The sequence below is a fragment of the Marmota monax genome, unplaced genomic scaffold (assembly GCF_021218885.2).
Source record: "Marmota monax isolate L192 unplaced genomic scaffold, Marmota_monax_Labrador192_F-V1.1 WCK01_AAM20220418_F8-fsc00238, whole genome shotgun sequence".
Classification (NCBI taxonomy): domain Eukaryota; kingdom Metazoa; phylum Chordata; class Mammalia; order Rodentia; family Sciuridae; genus Marmota; species Marmota monax.
This window is the reverse complement of record NW_026693175.1, coordinates 1,590,191-1,609,113: the sequence shown is the minus strand read 5'-3', so window position 1 is coordinate 1,609,113 and position 18,923 is coordinate 1,590,191. Positions and strand designations below refer to the sequence as shown.

At 55.0% G+C, this 18,923-nt stretch overlaps 2 protein-coding genes across 2 annotated transcripts in view; one reads left to right on the top strand and one right to left on the bottom strand.

Moving 5' to 3' along the window:
• Nucleotides 1–1,233: 1,233 nt before the first annotated feature.
• Nucleotides 1,234–6,803, top strand: Cd8a (CD8 subunit alpha). Its single transcript, XM_046455986.2, has 6 exons — nt 1,234–1,582; nt 1,736–2,098; nt 2,822–2,932; nt 3,143–3,253; nt 3,732–3,762; nt 5,758–6,803. The coding sequence occupies exons 1-6, from the start codon at nt 1,534–1,536 to the stop codon at nt 5,807–5,809; spliced, it is 717 nt and encodes a 238-aa protein (XP_046311942.1). The 5' UTR covers nt 1,234–1,533; the 3' UTR covers nt 5,810–6,803.
• Nucleotides 6,804–9,258: 2,455 nt separating this feature from the next.
• The window catches only part of Rmnd5a (required for meiotic nuclear division 5 homolog A), a 31,935-nt gene continuing 22,270 nt past the window's right edge, over nt 9,259–18,923 (bottom strand). Inside the window, exons 6-9 of the mRNA XM_046455985.2 lie at nt 18,383–18,548; nt 15,918–16,020; nt 14,515–14,669; nt 9,259–13,379 (exon numbers count right to left, since the gene is read on the bottom strand). Of these exons, the coding sequence (XP_046311941.1) occupies nt 13,316–13,379; nt 14,515–14,669; nt 15,918–16,020; nt 18,383–18,548 (488 nt within the window). The 3' untranslated portion in view covers nt 9,259–13,315. The remainder of the gene's footprint in view (nt 13,380–14,514; nt 14,670–15,917; nt 16,021–18,382; nt 18,549–18,923) is intronic.

The following is an 18,923-nucleotide window of genomic DNA, read 5'->3' as shown; positions in this document are numbered from 1 at the left end:
GAGGATTCAACCCAGGATCTTGCACATGCGAGGTGAGCGCTCTACCGCTGAGCCACAAAGTTTCTTAAGAATATATTACTCTTGTAACTTAAAACACACTTTAAAAGCATTTCTAAATAGAACATGCTCCATTTTAGAGTAAGCACTTTGGATATACTTTGAGGAGGGGAGACACTGAAATCAAAGTAATTAAAAAAAAAATTTTTTTTTTTTAAGGCCCAGCCAGGGGCTGGGGCTGTAGCTAAGTGGTACAGCACTTGGGTAGCATGCGGCCCTGGTTTCCAGTCCCAGCACTGCAAAAAATAAATAAGTAATAACAATAACTTTAAAAATTAAAAGCCTGCTGACCCGTGTTTGCTTCAATCTGGCCCCAGCAGCGGAGCAAACAGCTCAGGGCAGCTGTGACATGACAATGAGGAACAGAGGGCACATCAAGATACTAGGCACCGGTCCTCACTTGCAGAACTCAGGGCAAGGCAGGCCAGTGGAATGGCCTGCCAGTGGCTGGCCTCTAGAATCCAACAGCAGCAGGAGGGGCATCACAGTGGGGGTCTCCCTGAGAAGACCCCCAAGCCCTGAAGAAACTGGGAGAGAAGGGGGGGGGGAGGAAGAAATGCCTCCTCCCCACATTCACCCAGGCCACACAACGTCCCTGCCAGCACCCAGAGTGAAGTCCCATCAGACAGCCTGGGAGCTGGTCCCAGGGCCAAGAGAAGAGCTTCACAGGCAGAAGCAGCAGACAGGGCCACGCCCAGAGGAGCAGAGCCTAGGGGACCCCGCTCCTGTGAGGCTGCAGAGCAGGAGCATGGGAAGGCAGGCCAGGCGGGGAGGGCAGGGCTGGGAGGAGCCAGCATCCAGCAGTGCAGGTCATAGGAAGCCACCAGAGTGACAGTGTCAGATCCCACTTAGGGAATGACCTTCATAGCAGGGGGGCTAGAGGACCCCTCCACACACAGGGTCTGGAGTGGAGACTGCTGCCTGGTAAGCCCTCCTCGCTGGAGAAACAGTCCAGAGGCCTGGTCACCAAAGGACCCCAGTGCCCCTAAGGCTTCCCTGCTAGGTGCCTCCAGGCAGTTCCCCCAGAACGTCCCCTGCCCCATTTCTCACGAAGCAGGCATTCCCCTTTTCAGCCCCAAGGAGACACAAGCCTCGAATGAGGGTGCAGTGGACACTCCTCCCCGGACCGCTCCGCCTGTTTCCTGAAAGTTTTAATTTCCCCTTATCGTCTGTCACTCGCACAAGAGGCTTTTCCAAGGACCGTTTTCAAACTTTGTCCTCACCCTTAAACCCAGTTTTCAGCTGTCCTATGATGCTCCCCGAGGCTATTTTTCTGGCCCTATCACAGCTCCCAGCCCCCTCGCCAGGCGGGAAGGTGACAACCGCGAAAAGGAGGCCGATCTCCTCGGTGGGGGCTTCGGGTGACATCACATCCTCCAGTGCGAAGTCAGGCTCGGAGGCCGTTCGAAGGGCAAACTTCCCCGTCCGCGCCCCGCGGTTCCCGAGCGCCGCAGCCCACCGCGCAGGGGTCGCGCCATGGCCTCGCAGGGGACCTCGTGGCTGCTGCCACTGGCGCTGCTGCTCGGTGAGCGCGGGCCCAGGGCGGGCAGTGGTGCGAGGCCGACAGGGACGGGGCGGTGGGGCCGGGGCGGGAGGCCGGCAGGGTGCGGCAGGGTGAGGGCAGGGGCGCGGGCCACCTGCTCAGCCCCGCTGCTGCCCCCCGCTGCTTCCACCGCAGGCGCCGCCGTCGCCCTTGGGTCCATCCAGTTCCGAATGCAGCCGCCGAGGGTGGACGCGGAAATCGGCCGGCGGCTGGACCTGCGCTGCGAGGTGGTGACGTCCAGCGGGGCCCAGGGCTGCTCGTGGCTCTACCAGCCGCCGGGCGTGGCCGCCAGGCCCACCTTCCTCCTGTACATCTCCACCCACCGGACGAAGCCGGCGGAGAAGCTGGATCCTCAACAGTTCACCGGCACGAAATCCAGGGACAGCTACATCCTCACCCTGAACAGCTTCCGCGAGGAGCACCAAGGATACTACTTCTGCTCGGTGGTGTTCAATTCGGAGATATCCTTCAGTCCCTTGGTGCCCGTCTTCCTGCCAGGTCCGGGAGTGGGGCGCGGCGCCTCTCGGCGTGGGGCTTGGGGTCACCTCTGAGCATTTCTGGGGGCTACTTTGATGCGGTTCCCATTACACAGGCGGGGAAACTGAGGCTAAGGTGTGCTAGGTGGGGACCAGAGGTGACTTTTTTTTTTTTTTTTTAATGTACGGAGGATCCAACTCAGGGCACTCAACCACTGAGCCACACCCCAGCCCTATTTTGCATTTTATTTAAAGACAGGATCTCACTGAGTTGCTTAGGGCCTCACTGTTGCTGAGGCTGGCTTTGAACTCACGATCCTCCTGCCTCAGCCTCCCAGCGGCGGGGATCACAGGCGTGGGCCGCTGCGCCGGCTGGAGGCGGCTTTGGTGCCGACGACCTGGGCTCGGTTCCAGCGCTTGTGTGGCCCTGGGCAAGTGTCTTAAACCCCTGCTCCTGTGCTTGCTGGCGGTAGAACCCGGATGTTAGCCGGAGTCACAGGTTGCTGGCGAGCCTGGCGGTGCTGCTGGAGCGCACGCTCCCGCGTCGGGGTCCTGGTCCCTCTCACAGAGCCGCCAACGTCAGGCCACTGCATTGGCCGCCACTGGTCAGCGCGCGTCCAGGGGGCCCTTCTCCCTTGCCCCAGGGGAAACCGAGAGGAGGCCCTCCCCTGGGGAGAAGGGAAACCGCCGGCGCGGTGCATCCACAGCCCAGTCGGCCCCAACCACCCCGTTGCTCCTCCCGCAGCGAAGCCCTCCCCGACGCCCGCGCCGCGACTACCCACCCCGGCGCCCCCCACCACGCTGCTGCCCAGGTCCGTGCGCCCCGAGACTTGCCGGCCCGCGACGGGTGGTGCAGGTGAGGCCAGCGGGTGCTGGGGCCTGGGTGGGCCAGAGGTGTAAAGGACCGCAGAAGGAGGCCTGGCCTGGGACGACCCTGATCCCCTGGGCGGTCCAAATGTGGGGAAACCGCGTCCTGGAGGGGAGAAGAGTTCGGGGTGGCGGGCGGGCGAGGAGGGATGGGAGGCCCGGGCCTCTTCCTAAACGTGGGCGTCTCCGGTGTTGTCAGCGGACACCAGGTGGCTGGACTTCGCCTGTGACATCTACATCTGGGCGCCCTTGGCTGGGACCTGCGCGGTCCTTCTGTTGTCACTGGTCATCACTGTCATCTGTCACCACCGTAAGTCCCCGGAATCACCACGCCGGGGTTCGGCCCCACTCCCACCGAAACCGGGGTGGGGTTCGAATTTCTGGAACTCCCAGTGGCTGCCAGGACCGGGCAGGGACTTTCCTTCCCTGAGGTAGGACGCCGGAGGTGTCCCCGCCCCTTCCCGCCCTCCAGGAGGTTGTTGGGAGGCATTCCCCGCCCAGTTGACCCCTGGCCGGCACTGAATGCAAACTGCAGGCGGCAGGGGACCCCCACGCTCCGGCCCTGTGCCCTGGAGGGCTGGGAGAGAAACCTGGAACCCTTGGCGCCTCCCTACCACCCAGTCCCCTAGGGTCCCGAGCAGCGTCACTTGCTCAGGTCTGAAGAGGCTTCAGTGTGCTGAGCCGCTCAGGAGAGTAGAAAGACAGGCTCCTGAGCCACCAACCTCAAATAGCAAGAAGGGCGTCTGGATCCGCTGGACACTCACTTTCCCTTATTTTTCCTTATCTAGGGAAACGAAGGCGTGTTTGCAAATGCCCCAGGTGAGTCTCTTAGCCCTGGTCCTGGCTACCAGATGGCAGATGGTGAAATGCGGTCCCAGGTCCCAGAGAGAGGTCCTGGCAGTGGTGTCCTGGGGCAGGGAGTCAGCTCCTCTGTCTCAGGGAGAGCAGAGCTGCTCCAGTAAATCTCTGTTTAATCGAGAGCCAAAACCCACCTGAGGGCTTCCACCAATTCTTCCTGGCTCCTTAAATAACTGAGCTCCTCCTTTTTCTACATGATTCTGTCTGGATTTTATTGTTAAGATGGCCTCCTGCCCCTTAGCTGGTCTAGTTTTTTGAGGGAAAGTTAATCGTTTATCTTCCAAACAAAACAAATAACCTTGGTTCCTAATTTCCCTGTTTCAAAGCAGGGCCTTGATTTGCTGCCAGGGACTGGAGGAAAGGGGGTCAGAGGCCAGGGATTAGCTCTCTTGCAGGTCAAGTGACAGCCCCATCCAGTTCCACTCTCATCATTTTGAAATGATCAGAAAAAAAGTCTTTAAGAAGCCCAGTGTCTGCACTCCTTCGCTCCTTCGCCTGAGGGCAGGGCAGCCGGGGGTGCTCTCCCCACAGCGCGCTCCAGCTCAAGCAGGCCTGATGGGAGCCATGCTCAGGACCCCCTCATCTCCACAGCAGCCACGGATGGCCAATACCAGGGTCTCCACTCAGATCACAGCCCTGAGGTTAGGAAACCCACTCTAAACAGCCGAGGCAGGAGTACACTCCGATGACCACAGCTGACCATTCAGCTGAGGGCTGAGAGGGCCAGCCTCTGCACACTCCAATTCCACATCTCAGCCAACCTTGTACTGAAAAAAAAATTGTGAAACGTGTCTGTGCCAAACAGAGAGGGGTTCTTCTAGCCATTGCTTCCTAGCCGTGCAGAGTGACATTTAACTGGCATTTACGCTGAGGAATCTAGAGGTGATCCAGGCAGTGGGGTGTGCAAGGCTCTATGCAAATACTATGCCTTTTTCTATGAGGGACCCGAGGGCTTTGGTATCCAAGTGTGTGTGGGGGGGGTCCTAGAACCAACCCTAGTGGATATGAGAGGCAACTGTGTGTTTCTTTAAATGTGAAGTTTCATGATGATCTTTCACTATAACCTTCGTTTTACAGATGAGGAAATTGAAGCTTGGGACATTTTAGGGCTGGCGGGGGTTGGAGGGCACTGAATGTTAATGCTAACCAACTGTGTATACCAGTTCCTTTCAGTAGGCAAAACTATTCCACATTTTACACCTTGGGTTTGCATTTTATTCTCCTTGGTATTTCTTTGCAGAAATCCAAATTCAGCACCTTACACATTAATGGAAATGTAATTAACTTCCAATGTGTATATTATATATACCAAGGTCAGAGCTCTAAAAACTAATGATTTTTATTACTTGGAGTGCAGTTGGGAGTTTCTCCAAGAGAATCCCTCATCTCTTTTCTGAAAACTCTTATTTTTGAAAGGAATAAAAAAATACAATCCTGCCTAACCCTAACCCTAATCCAAAAGATCAAACACATCTGAGGAATTCACACAGCCACATTCCCATCTCAGTGATGGCCCAGGGCAGCTGGGCTTCGACAGGCATGGCCCCCACCCCGAGAGTCACTGGCCAGTACTGAGAGAACATGTAGTGTGATGTCAAGTTTAGGTTGTCACAGGCACTCTGGCTTAGGCCACTCTACGTGGCCAACACTCCTCGTCCCTGTGAGCCTTGGATGAGGGCCAGGTCAGTGGGTGGCAATGGCTGGCATGAGAGAGGAGCCTCCTCCTACCTTCCTGGGGACCTTGACAAAGGCTCCACGCAGCTGGACTCTGTTTGTGTGGCCTTGGCAGTTTCTCCCACCTCTCCCACCCAGTGCCACCCCAGCATGGTTGGGGGGGTCAAACCAGATGGAGCCAGAGCAGCACTTGGTACATGGCCAAGGGCTGGGGGGCTGGTCACGGCCAGATGCTGGACTGAAGGGCTCTTGCTACAATGACAGCCACCACCTCTCTTTCAGACCCGTCGTCAGAGCAGGAGACAAGCCGGGCCTTTCAGAGAGATCCGTCTGACATGGCGCTGGGCCACGCAATAGCCACTACAGACTCCAACCTGAGACTGCGTCTGCTAGACCACACGGCCTCCTCTTCTGGGCCCCTGGTCTTCCTTCCTGTGTGTGTTCTCATTTCGGTAGTGGGCAGGGTGGGAAGGGTCATGGGTTCTGTATGTATTCACTTGGCTTCACACAAAGCTTTGTCTCTGGAACATCACAAGGGCCAGTTGTGTTATGTTCCTGTGGGGGGCCAAGAGCCCAGGGCAGCAGAGCTGGGCCACTGGTACTCACCGTCTCAGCCTCTCCCCACCACTTCTCAGAGGCTGAGCCCAGCTGGGAGCAACCCAGTCAGAGTGACACAGGGGCCAAGGCTGGGGCCTGAGCTGGAGGGAGCCCTACTGCCACAAGGGCTGTCCCCCACACCATGTGGTGCCTTGCAGGGTGCCTGTCCCAGACCTCAGGGATCGAGCATTTCTCAGGCCCTGTGAGGTGCATGCGGCTAGGCTCTGAGCCTCAGGGAGGCCAGAGCATCTGCCTGTAGCAGCTCCCAAGGCAGCTGGACACCACTTTGCACCGCCGTGTAGACAGCACAGGTGCCCACAGCAAAGCTGAAGGGCAAGCAGTACTGGAAATGGATCCGTCTCTGAAGAAAATTCCAATGTGGAAGCAAAATGGCCGTCCCAGCCTTTCCTCAGCCAAGGGTGAGGCTTGGAGTTGAGCAGAATCTCTAGTTTGAGGTACCACAATAGAACATGCTCCTGGAATCCCTGATGACTTCTCATACTTTGAAAGGTCCCTGGAGAGCTCCAGCACATTCCCTGGCCTCCCCGAAGCCAGCAGAGGGGAGGATGAGACAGAAGGCAGTGAGGAGGCTCAGAGCACAATTGCTGCCCTCAAATTGCGTATCAAGCTCAACCCTAGAGGTGGGAGACTGACCCGGTCTGTCCACTGCTCACACTGATGCACTTTCTTCCCTTGGTTAATAAACATTCATGGTGGCCTTGAGCAGCTAACCAGCTCCCCACTTTTGGCCGCGCCACACTTACTTTCCTGATTCTCCACTCTGGTAGGGGCTCTCCTGGGATTCTGCACACCTAGCGGCGTTACCAGCCAGACCCACCTCCGCCTGGGCTTCCATGACATACATGGACAGGGATTAGCTGGTTCCATCCCCAACAAAGGGGGGATTAGCCACCTCTTGCTTCACCCCATTCCTTCCTCTTATTCTTCCTTGATAACACACAAGAGCTATCACCAAATCTCCATTTTGTGTTGAGTTAACATGCGCGTCAAATGAGCACACAGGTCCTCAGGGTGCCGCTCAGGGCATCCCGGCAGGAGCCCACCTGCCCTCCGCTCCGGCCTGCCTTCCACGACCTTGGTTTGGGGAAAGGGGATGCTGGGGATTGGATCCACTGAGATGCATGCCTACTTTCACTCGTTGCAGGCAAGGCTGCTCACACCTGGGATCCAAAGATCCCCTTGCCTGTTTGCGGAGTAGCTGGGACTGTGGTGGCGCAGGGTGCACCACACCTGGTGACTACCTTTATCCTGTCAGGAGAGAAAGCAAGAAACTCCTCCAGGCCGAGGCGGGAGTCCCCCTGCGAACAGAGGCTGGGCCCTGTGCTGACTAGGAGTCCTTGGGGAGAGCCACCTATGATGGGCAGCTGACCTCCTCCAGGAGATGCTGGTGAAGTGGCTGACCAAAACCAGGGTCAAAGCACTTGGGGCTGTGGATCCTGTGCTGCAGTGAGAACTGTAGAAGCACGTGTCTGGCCCGGGCAGCACTACCTGTCCAGCCTTCAGCCTGTGCTGCCCGCAGGGGGATGATACTGGGGAGGCTGGGGGGCTACTGGGGATTGAACTTGGGTGCACTTGGCCACAAAGCCACATCCCAGCCCTATTTTGTATCTTATTACAGACAGGGTCTCACTGAATTGCCTAGTGCCTTGCTAAATTGCTGAGGCTGACTTTGAACTTGCGATCCTCCTGCCTCTGCCTCCAAGATGGAGACACTGGGATTACAGGCGTGCACCACCACAACCACACCAGGCTTTTTTTTTTTTTTTTTTAATACCTTTTATTAAAAGGATTTCACTGCTGGGCTGGGGTGCAGCTCCATGGTGGGGCACCTGCCTAGCATGCCTGAGGCCCCAGGTTCTTTCCCTGGTACTCCAAAAAAACAAAGAGGACTACTTCAAGTAAAATGGTAAATAACCATTTAGAACTTAAAAATACCCCACACCTGACCAGAGAGAAAACAGGAGGCCACTCTGCAGGCCACGATGCCTAAGGCACACCCAGGCATCGTGATCTAGGCTCAGGGCCCGTGGTGGCCAGATCATCCACCCTGTGTCCTGCAGGCAGAGCACCCACTGGTCCCAGGCTGCCAGCCTCAGGCCCAGCATCCTACTTGCCAGTTGCAGGCTTGAAGCAGATCATACAAATCCACGGGACAGATGCCTACAACATGGTTTTCTTTCTTTTTTTGGACCCTGAAATGACTTCTTTCTTGGGCCAGGACCCAGCCTTGACATGGCTCATTTGACAAATACTCATCTTTTAAACAATATCATTTTTGTGGAAGGGAAAGATCAGTGAGGAAACTGTCCTTTGTCTCTTTGGCTTTAACACTGCATTGGAGAGCCCGCCCGGCCTTGGAAACCCTCAGCAGCGCTGTGGTCGGAGGACCACAGAGGCGGCCCAGCAGCAGTGACTCGGGAGAGGCCAGGGGCAGCACCCGCAGGTTCTCTGGCAAGTGATTTCATTTCTTGATAACTCAGGGAAAATGGGAGTCCTAACAGTCCTGGCCTCAGGAGGAGGAAGACGGGAGTTCACCCAAACCCTGGAGCAGCGCTGGACGCAGTGAGCAGACTATAGACCTGTGCTGGAACCCAGGAGTGGCCGGCTCCTCCTGTCCGTCATGCCCACTGTGTGCTGCCCACTCAGCCACCAGCTCTCCTGTTTCCACGTCCCTCCCGAGGGCAACAGTGCCTTTCCCAGTGGGGACCTCAGCAGCCCTCCTGAGAGCAGCCCGGGGAGAGGGACCCGCTGGCCTCTTCCCCACCACCTGGGCCGCTGGCTCCCAGCACGAGTGGGTGGGACCCACACGATCCCCACAGGAGGAATATTTTTAAAGTTTCAGACATGACTTCATCTGTCCCTAAAAAGATGAGCAAAAGGACCACAAACCAACTCCTGGCCTCTGCCACCTAAGCTGTCAGGGAGGACAGAAATGGCTCCTCTTTCCTCCACGGGCTGCTGCCCTCCGACCAGCCTGGGCAGGGCCAGCACAGCAGCCAGGACACAGAGCATCCAGCTGCGGAACCCAGGATGCGCCCAGGCACCTCCTGCCCTCACACTGCTGGTGGCAGAGCCAGGGAGGTGGTGACAGAGACCTTTCCTGACTGAGCGGCGCTGTTCTTGTCTCACACCTTCCTGCCTCGTCCACAAAACCATCCACAAAACCACTTTTAAATGTGCATTTCTTTAATTTTAAAAAATATACACAGGAGAAGCCATGTGTTTTACATAGGAATACACACATCACAAAGCATTTCTTATAATTTTCCAAAACTCTTATTATATCAGTCTAAAATTTATAAATTAAATATATCAGAATTTTCTTTAAGTTAAATGAAATCCCTGAAACTACTAGATATGCTCAACTTTTTCCAAAATCAAATGAACAGAGAATGAGTATGGTGTGTGTTAAGTTGGGTTTATTGCCTATAATCTATAAGATGCAACTTTATCGTGCCTTTGCAAACAGGATACATCTCTTAGAAAACAGATCAGAATCGTCCATACATAGAGCTCTATATGATAGATTACAGTGCAACACTATTCTCGTTACATAATTATAGAAATACTATAGAACCCAAGAGCACAGGGTAAGCAAAGAAATACGATCCTGAGCCATCTGAACAAACGATTTGATGAATCCTTTTAGTGTAAATTTAGAAAGCACAAAGGAGGGGACCCCACGCACACACGCGGTCATGAGCAAAACATACCCAGTGCCTACCCGCCGGCGCCAGCATCTGGATGGAGCCCACAGCTGCTTGCTCCCACCCACCTCCAGCCCCTCCTGGCCCCAGTACATTCACTCCCACCGGGTCCCAAAGAGAAGGTCAGGCCCCAGTGGCCCCAGTGGCTGTGCTGGAGGAGGCTGGCTGCTGCTCAGGAAGCCCATGCACATCCTCACCCAGTGAGGAGGAGCCCGGGCTGCCAGCCAGCTCCGGCCGCCCTGCCTCTTTGGAAGTAAAGGAAGCATGTGCCCACTACAGTTCACAACTGCAGCTTAAAAACACCTTAAAAACAAAATTTTCTTTTTCTTATTACATCTTAAAGTAAAACCAACAGTGGAAAATTCACCCTAAAACTAACTGCCTCATCTTCTATTAAAATACATCTGTCACTCTATTTTTGGTATCTACTCAACTACAGTCCCACGGAGTCCATGAAGCGTGAGCCAGGAACTCGAGCTCCACCTGGCCAGGCTGCCAGCACCATGCCCACAGCCCCGTGTGACGCCACAACAGGCAGCGCACACGCAATCAGTGACGAAAGGTATTTGGTTTGTCTTCACCTTGCCCATCCTAGCGATGAAGCTGCCCAAACCAGGTCTCCACACCTTCCCTGAAGATGACCTGAGTCTGCTGACGAAGCTGACTGGCCAGAGGCCATACTTGCACTCTCCTGAGCAGCCCGTCCAGTGTAGATGACCAGGAGCTCTTGGCCTCTGCAGTTTCTACCACCCCCAGGTGAAACGGTGGAGGTGGAGATGACTCAGCGTGAGACCACTGAGCTGGATCTGCACCACCTGTGGGACGAGCTGGAGAGAGGACCCCGCCTACATGACCTGGAGTGCTGCTAGGGTCTGTCCAGTCTGCTGCCACAGAGACTGAGACAAGACCTGCTCACAGCCTTCCTATTTTCAGGTAAGTGCTCACACATTCACAAATACACACCTATGAATATGAGGTGGCTCTTCAACATTTTAAAATAAAGAGGCACCAATACCCGTTAATTTATGTATTAGAAGTCTCACATGATCACCCAGGAAACAGAAATGACATCTGTGATGATCACACACAGGGGAAAGGATGGAGACCAACCTGAGCCCTGTGCAGAGTGTCCTGGACAGAGGCTCCGGCTGGCCAATCTGACTCTCTGGTGGGCTTCTGCCAGTTGAGAACAGTCCAAGGACTGCTCCCTGCTGGCTAGTGAAAACAGCTCTGAGAAAACCTTGGGAACCATTCTGGAACTGCTCTCCGCCTCCACCACCAGTGTGGCTGTGAACACCCCGCCTTTCGCCCAGCGGAGGCAGGAGATGGGTGGCATCCTCTGCCCGGGGAGGTGCTGGGACGGCGCTGCTGGAGCAGGACAGGTGCTGTACCGCAGCCTCTTTGGTTAAGGTCTGGCCTCTTCCGAGCCCCTCTCCTGCACACGGAGTCGCCAAGGAGGTTTGAGTCTACACTTAAATAAGGTCAGGAGACAGTTTTTGTGTGAACTGTCAGATGGAGAGAGCTGCAGACCGGGCCTTGCCCCGCTCAAGGCGGTGGACTCAGGCCCGGCCTCGGGAAGCCGTCAAGTCAAATGCTCATTAACACATGTCCTTTTCAGTTTCACGGGCTGCACAGGAAGCTGTCACAAGGACTCCCTGCACTACGAGGGGACGAGGCAGAGCTCTGGCCTTTGTCCTTACAAGTGGCCCAAGCAAACTGTGTAAAGAGGCTCACTGCCCAGAACTTGCCACCAGCCTCTAGGAGACGTGTCACCCAAACCCCATGTGAAGCCCAAGTGCTGTGTAGGAGTCAAAGGTGGAAAGAGGAGAATAAGTTGCAAATAAAGTGAATTTCTGGCCTAGAGAGAAAACCATCACAAAAGAAGACACCTCAGAACGTGACTCACAGGAGAGTCTCCTGGCCAAGCAGTGACACCAGCAGCACCCGCTCTCTTCCACCTCCTCGCCCCAGAGAGGCTGCTGGCTGCTGCTGCAGAGCGGCTGTGAAGAGCCTTCCCAAGTGACATGAGACTGCTGCAGGCCATGCGACCGGGCACCAGTGACTCCTGGCTGACCTACCCAGCCATGGTGGCCATCGACGCAAACTGGGCCCCAGGGCGGCCACACAGGCTCTCCTGCAGTCTCCTCCACAGACAGACCCCAGTGCTCCCAGTCCAAATCTGCTGTCTCCCTCCCTCATCAGTCCATGCGCAGCTGATGACACAAAGCGCCACATCCTGCTCTGCTTCTGTGGTCATCTTTCTGTATTTTCTCGTAAGTACTCCTGCGTTGGTGTCCAGCTCCGAGGGATGAAGCCAAGTTGGCCAACTCCTGGTGACCTCCACACGACACTCTTCTCATGAGGGAAGTCTTCTGCATGCAGTTCCTCTACAGAGAAGGACCTGGCACGTGGCTCTCCCTGACAGTGCTGTACATGAAAACACCTCACAAGAGAAGCGGTCTCACATCTGCATCCACCTGAACCATAGAGTCACAGTCAACAAGATGCTGCCCCTGCAGGGGAGAGGCCGGACAGAATGCTAATCCACCTGCTGGATGGAGGTGGAGAAGGACCACAGGGAGGGGCAGGCAGCTGCCGTGTCAGTACTGGAACAGGCTGCTTCCCTTCCAGGGATGGTGTGCAGAGCTGTCCTGCACATGCCCACACAGCACCACGCTAGCTGGCTGCCAGGAACAGCAGGTGACAGGCGGCCAGTCCTGAGGGCAGACTCCAAAAGACAGGGCCACCCAGACCAAGAGCACACTTCTAACTTCAGAATTTCATTTTATTGAACACATTTTTAAAACAAGCACCTCTTAGCAATTAAAGTTTTAAAAAAATAATAATATTCCTCCTACTCTGTTCTAGCGGAAGACTTCTCACACCAGCCTGCTGAATTCATGCCGGTATTTTACACAGGCACCCGCTGGGGCCAAAAGGAGCCCCGTGGCAGTGTGCCACCTCCTCAGCCAGAGCTGGAGCAGAGGGAAACATGGGAGGGCAAGCGTGGACTCTTGTCACAGCCGCTCTCCACTTCAGCAAAAAAAAAAAGGCAAAGATAGGTTTACAATCACAATTCAATCTGCCAACCTTTCTCTGAAGAATTCCAACTAATCATGTATATATAACAGGAAAGAAAGCTTTTTCACAAACATTCTCAAGGCTGACAATTATTAAGAAAATGACAAAGTAAAGCAGGAGGACATTAAATGTGTGGCGGAGAGGGTGGTTTCTGTTTCTGCTTAGAAGTAAAAAATCACCATATAATGAAGTACAAAACCTGCACTGAATGCGACTGCTGGTGTAGGTGCTGATCAAAAACGCAGACCAGAGGCAAGAAGCCAGGGGTGGCCCTCGCTGGCTGGCCGCAGGCTCCCTCGCGTGCAGCGCTGGGCAGTTTCCAGAGCACTCGCTGCGTGACACGGGAGTCCTTGGTCAGCCGACTCAACGGACACTCTCTTCTGAATGACCCACAATTCAGTTTCACTTACAAATTGCAAACTAAATTCATTTCTTCAGAAAAATATTTGTTTGGCATCTCCTGGACTTTGTTCCATTGGGCAATATGGACATTTTAATCTGAAAACAAGACAGAAAAGACGGAGTCAAGGAGCAGGAATGGTATGAGCACTTCATTCCACCTCCTGCAGAAAATGCCGGGTGATCACGGACGCCCTGCAGGTGCGCTACCATCCTAGGAGACCCAGCCACCCATGCCCCCACTCTGGCTTGCAGGGTGACCGCGCTCTCCCTTCCTGTAAGTGCTGAGCTTTGAAGGGTCACAACGTCAACCAGACCTTAACCCCCAAGGTCTTCTTCAATGGCAAAGGGTGAAAATTGTTTTAAACAAGGTAGTCCTCTAAAGTTGCTTCTGGGGTTTCAGAGTGGTTCAGTTTCTCTTCTCCAAAGGTCTTTAGGCTCCTGTCATGACTTCCACATGTGTGGACCTGTGGACCGCAAGCCCAGAGCCACGCTCACCAGAAACTGTCTGCAGGCCTCACAGTGGCCCAGGGACTCAGACAGTCTGTGCCAAGACCAACGAGCTGGCAGGCTTCTGGCTGCCACAGACGCCACCCTGGGGGTTGCTGGGCAGTCTGGGAGGGGCACGAGCAGCTCTCCAGCCAGGGCCTCCCATGAAAAAAGGACCTCACCATCAAGGGTCTAATTGATGCAAAGAAAGAAGATACAGCTGCCCGGGCAGTCAAGAGGCCCCTGAGACTGGCTTCTGGTTCTGTTTTTCAATTGGATCCACATTTCCAATTGTGAGGACTTACACATCACACATGAGAAGGGAACTCACTGTGACACTCTATAAAAAGTCACCAGGAGGAACCTGGCCAGACACCTGTTTCCACAGGGTGGAGTACATAGCTCTAACCAAAAGAGGGCTCTATCAACAGGACATAAAAAATCTCTAAGACAACGGGCTAGGGAGAGGGGCACAGCGCTCAACCACAGCAGCGGACCACCATGAAAAGGGGCTGGAGAGACACACCACCCACCCAAAATCTCAGGATTGAGGATTGTGCCTAGAAATCCACTTGCCAAATCCACAAATGCACCAAACAGACTGACAAAAGATAAAACCCACCCATTCTGCCAAACAGTGAAAAAAATCTATTCCTAAATCTAGCTCCACTCATGTACCCTAGTTCTTCTCATCATCCCAAGTTCCAAGAGACTTCCACAGTCACATCCAACGCTGGACACTTACTTGCTACCATTAAACATCTTGTTCAGGGCGTCTCTTGATATAATGTGACCACAGACCAACTTCATGGGTGGATTGCTATCTGTTGTTTGCTGACGAAGGATGGGACAGGCAAATATAGAGTGATACCAGCACTTTTTACCAAGGTCCACTTCAATCTGCTCAAAGAGAAAGAAACCAGAGCGAGTTACGGTTCAGAAAGCCATCTACACATCAACATGTCACTGAGCAGCAGGCATTCCCAGGCACTCCATCAGACCCCTGTTCTTGGGGGAACCTCCTCCAGTAGGGGACTCAGGCAGGCAGTCTGAGGAGTCAGTCTGTCTACAGCGCTCCACTTCTGAGCACATCCCCATCCTAATCACTCTTGAAAACCCATCAGGAGAAGGAGCATAGCCCCCAGAAGCCCGGCACACTTAGCCAGATGATAAAATGCAAAATGGTGACCTTTAAGGACAATCTACACACAGCTCACTTCTCACTTCAGACCAAGTTTCCCACGTTTTGTAATGGTCCAGAGAAACTGCCTGAAACAGGGTGTTAAGGGTTGGGGATGCGGCTCCGAGGTAGAGCACCCCTGGGTTCCATGCCTGGTACTGGAAAAAGAAACCAAAACAGCTGCGGAGCATCGAGCAAAGCAACAGGCCCCTGATGGAGGCTGCAGAGCCCTGCAAGGCTGCCCACGGAACGGGACCCGCAGGCCCCCCTCCAGTGCCTGTCCAGCCCTGGGCAGCCTCTGGTCCCAGTCCAGGCTGCTCTGCTGTGTGGGCACTGGCCTAGCTGGGAGGCTGCAGCATGAGCAGGCTCAGCCCTGCCCCCTCGCTTTCTGAGCACAGGGACTGGAAGGCGTCGGTGCTTCTAATCACAAGCCTTTAAGCAGCTGGGCAACCGACAGGCTGTTGGGCTGGCTGGAGAGCAGGCCCCGCAGAAAGGTGCGATGCACATTTTAGGTCCCTGCAGGGTCTGGACACCACCGGGAAGGAAGGACAAGTTCAGGCCAGCCTTGGTGGCGACTGTCGAGGAAGCAGCCGCGACACCCTAGACCTATGCTGAAGCTGTACCACAGCTGCCCACCCCCTCCTCTGCATATGCTGGGTCTGGGGCTGAGGTGGCCGGACAGAGGCACGGCCTGGTGTGCATGCTGCTGGTCATTCTGTGGTGGTCCTCATCTCCATTTTTCATTTACACTTTATTTTCCACAGTGCTGGGGAGCAAACCTAGGGCCTCACACACGCTCGTCGAGGGCACTGCCACTGACCTACAGCCCCATAGACATTTTTAAAAAACCAACAACTGTCAGATGGCCACAGCAGTATTTCCCAGTTGAAAGGCAAAATGGACATTTAACACCCCTGGAACCCACAGCCCCTCCAGGAGGGCAGTCAGCGCCCACAAGCGGCACTCACGGGGAGCTCGTCCTTCTGATTCCACACGCCGGTGCACTGCCTCTGCTCGATCACCGCCTTGATGTTGATCAGCGCTGGCAGCGCCACGCAGCCCGCCGAGAAGCTGGGGGGGGGGGGGAGCATCAGCTGCAGGTGCTGGGCTGGTCCTGGGAGACCCAGGCCCTGGCCACTGGACAGCACACAGAGCCTCCACCTGTCAGGGCCAAGCCCAGCCTCTCCCACTATAAGAAAGTACCTGCCTTTCTCCCACCTCCCGACTCACTGTGTGTCTCCCACAGCCACTGAGAACCAGCCCTGTCCAAGAACAGACCCCACCTCATTAACATGGGAGAAATGAAGCCTTACATCTACTATTTTAAAATTCTCATTTTCTGAAAGGGCCCCAGTTTTCTCAATGCCTAGAGAAACAAAGCTTCTGTCCACGAGAAGCAGCAGCAGCACTGGCACCCATGCTGAGGGAGGGTCAAGAAAGGTGGGAAGCGTCCAGTCAGAGAGGGCCAATCGGGACAGGAACCGAGGGCCTCACCCTCCAATCACATATCTCGGCCCCTGCTTCAAGGGGGAGGGACGTCCACTTGGTCCCCCTGGCCTCTCCTGCTTTCCCCCTCCCACACGCCCAGGACACTATCATTCACTTCCCTGGAAAAGGCTGCGAGGCAAGCTTCCTAGAGGAAGCTCAGCCAATTGGGAGCCTTTACAGCACACTATTGGTCACAGCAAGTTGTCACGCTTGCCAAGACCCGACTAAAGAGGCTCTGCTGAACAGTCACTAGTGGCACTTTTTCTTCCGAGGCTCCTCCTAGACCTGGAGCTCCTTCCGGGTGGAAGCACCACTTCTCAGACCTGAGAGTCCCTTCTCAGGGCTGTCCCTAGTCAGCCCAGGCTCCTCCCATGAAGAAGCCTGTCAACTTAGGACACTCCTGCGGCCACCACAGCCCAGGCTCCTGGGGCGCAGGCATTGACACACCTTCCTCGCATGCCAACCCAGTCAACTTCCTGTGCACACCCCACTTTAGCACCTGCTCAGGGGACCCCAACGGACAACAGCACCACAGGCACCAGGGCCAGAGACACCACCCGTCTCCTGTGCCAGCATGGAGCCCAGGGAAAGGAAGGCAGTGGCACGGTACCCAACCTGCACCCAGGGGCTGGCACATACCAGGGGCTCAAACCCTGTTGAATTAAGTGAACAGAGAGCTAAAGAGTTATTAAAACGGGTCCTTCAACTTTGGTTTCAGGATGCTTTTACAGGCTTAAATATGAAGGATCTCAAAGAGGTCTGGTTTTTGTGGGTAACATCTATGATTTAATGTATTAGAATTTAAAACAAATGAAAGGAACTTATTCACTTAACAATTTCACCCTACCTCATGATGAGTAACGCCCTCACGACAACACCTGCTCCTCCAGCCGGAGGGTGTGCTGAGCAGACAGCTCCGCTCTCCCACTCCCGCTCTGCAGCCTGCCCCCGGAAGGAGGCCGCCGGCTGCAGGAAGTCCCAATATACAGCACCTGACTGCCTTTCTAGATACCTGGCTACTCTTAAGCACAATATGAAAGCTCAGCAGGCTTCTCAGGGTGGCTGCAAAGTGGAATCTGGAAGCTGACCCCTGAGGGCTCTGTACTCTGCTGCCCTGAAATCTACTGGTCCTTCACACTCTGAATGACGCTCCTACCCGTGTGTGATTTTCCTAACATCATGCTAATTACGACCTTCCCAATGCCTCGCTCCATTACATAATGTCCCCAAACTCTTGTTAACACCACCGGCACCCCAACAGCCTCTGTGCTGGGGAGCTGGCAAGCTCACGCCAAGGGCACTAGTATTAGAGACTTTCTAATCCAGCTTCAAGTCCTCAACTTTACATCATGGCAAAGACACTGTTTGCTGTTATCTTGGACACACGGGCCTCCTGCACTCACTTGGAGAGTGTAAGGAACAGTGGTTGTCAGTGATTCTTTTTTCTTTTAAAGGATTCTTTTTCTGTTGTTGTTGTTATTTTTATGCGGTGCTGGGGATCAAACCCAGTGCCAGGCAAGAGCGGTACCGTGAGCCACAGCCCTGGCCATGGCGGTCAGTGGTTCTCTAACTCCAACTGCACACAGGGAAGCAGGAACCTCAAGTGCTTTATGCCACCTTCCCAGTCCACCACCCAGAACGCTGAGCAGACGTGCGCTCAAAGTCGGGACTGAGTTAGGCGGACCACCCTTAACGTGTGGTCAAGTGCACTAAGTATGGCCAGCACCTCTCAGCCTGTGCATGGCTAGACTGTCCCCAGGTAACCCACCACCGTTTCTGCATGATCTGCGCAAACCTCAGCAGTGAAGAGACCCCCAAGGTTCCCACTCCATTTTGGAAACTGCTGCCTAAAGCCACACCCCTGTCAAATGGCTCAGCCCCTCGGCTCCAGTCACCACGACAAGCCGAAGGGGCTGCCTGAGGGGGGCAGCACATAGCTCCATACCTGACGCTGAGAGGGGACTCCACAGAGAGCCCCAGGAGGGCGCAGGCGTCCCGTGTGAAGATGTCACAGATGTCGGCCCATTGGTTTGCGTCAAGCAGGTGCACGTATGGCGAGTTCTCGATCCCTTGTCTCAGGTACACGAGGCTACCCATTAACACCTGAATGTCTAAATGAGAAAGTGCTGCAGTCTGCAGGTGCGGGCAACAGGCTGAGGCAAGGGCAGCCACCCAGCTGACCCCGCCTGAAACAACGTGAGGCCCACAGCTGGGCCTGGCCGCAGAGCCCAACCTGCAGCCCAACTCCTGCTCCCACACAGGCATGGCATAATATCACTCCCCAAGAGTGACTTCAACGTCGTGAAGGAGCCGCCACATGTCCTGGGCGCAGGCAGCCGGAACTCCCAGGCCACACACAGGGAGCAATGGCTGCCGCCGGCTCTGTACATGGGCAGTGAGGCCAGGTGAGGTGGGCAGGAAGAGGGCGAGCACACAGCTGGTGCTCCCCGTCCCACCAGGCTGAGGGATCCCCAGCTGCCCTGCCT

What these genes read in the sequence shown, in the direction of transcription:
- Cd8a (XM_046455986.2), top strand. Translation starts at nt 1,534, where the DNA reads ATGGCCTCGCAGGGGACCTCGTGGCTGCTGCCACTGGCGCTGCTGCTC. An exon ending in GGTGCCCGTCTTCCTGCCAG is followed by an intron (nt 2,099 to 2,821) that starts GTCCGGGAGTGG and finishes CTCCTCCCGCAG; the next exon opens with CGAAGCCCTCCCCGACGCCC. An exon ending in GCCCGCGACGGGTGGTGCAG is followed by an intron (nt 2,933 to 3,142) that starts GTGAGGCCAGCG and finishes CGGTGTTGTCAG; the next exon opens with CGGACACCAGGTGGCTGGAC.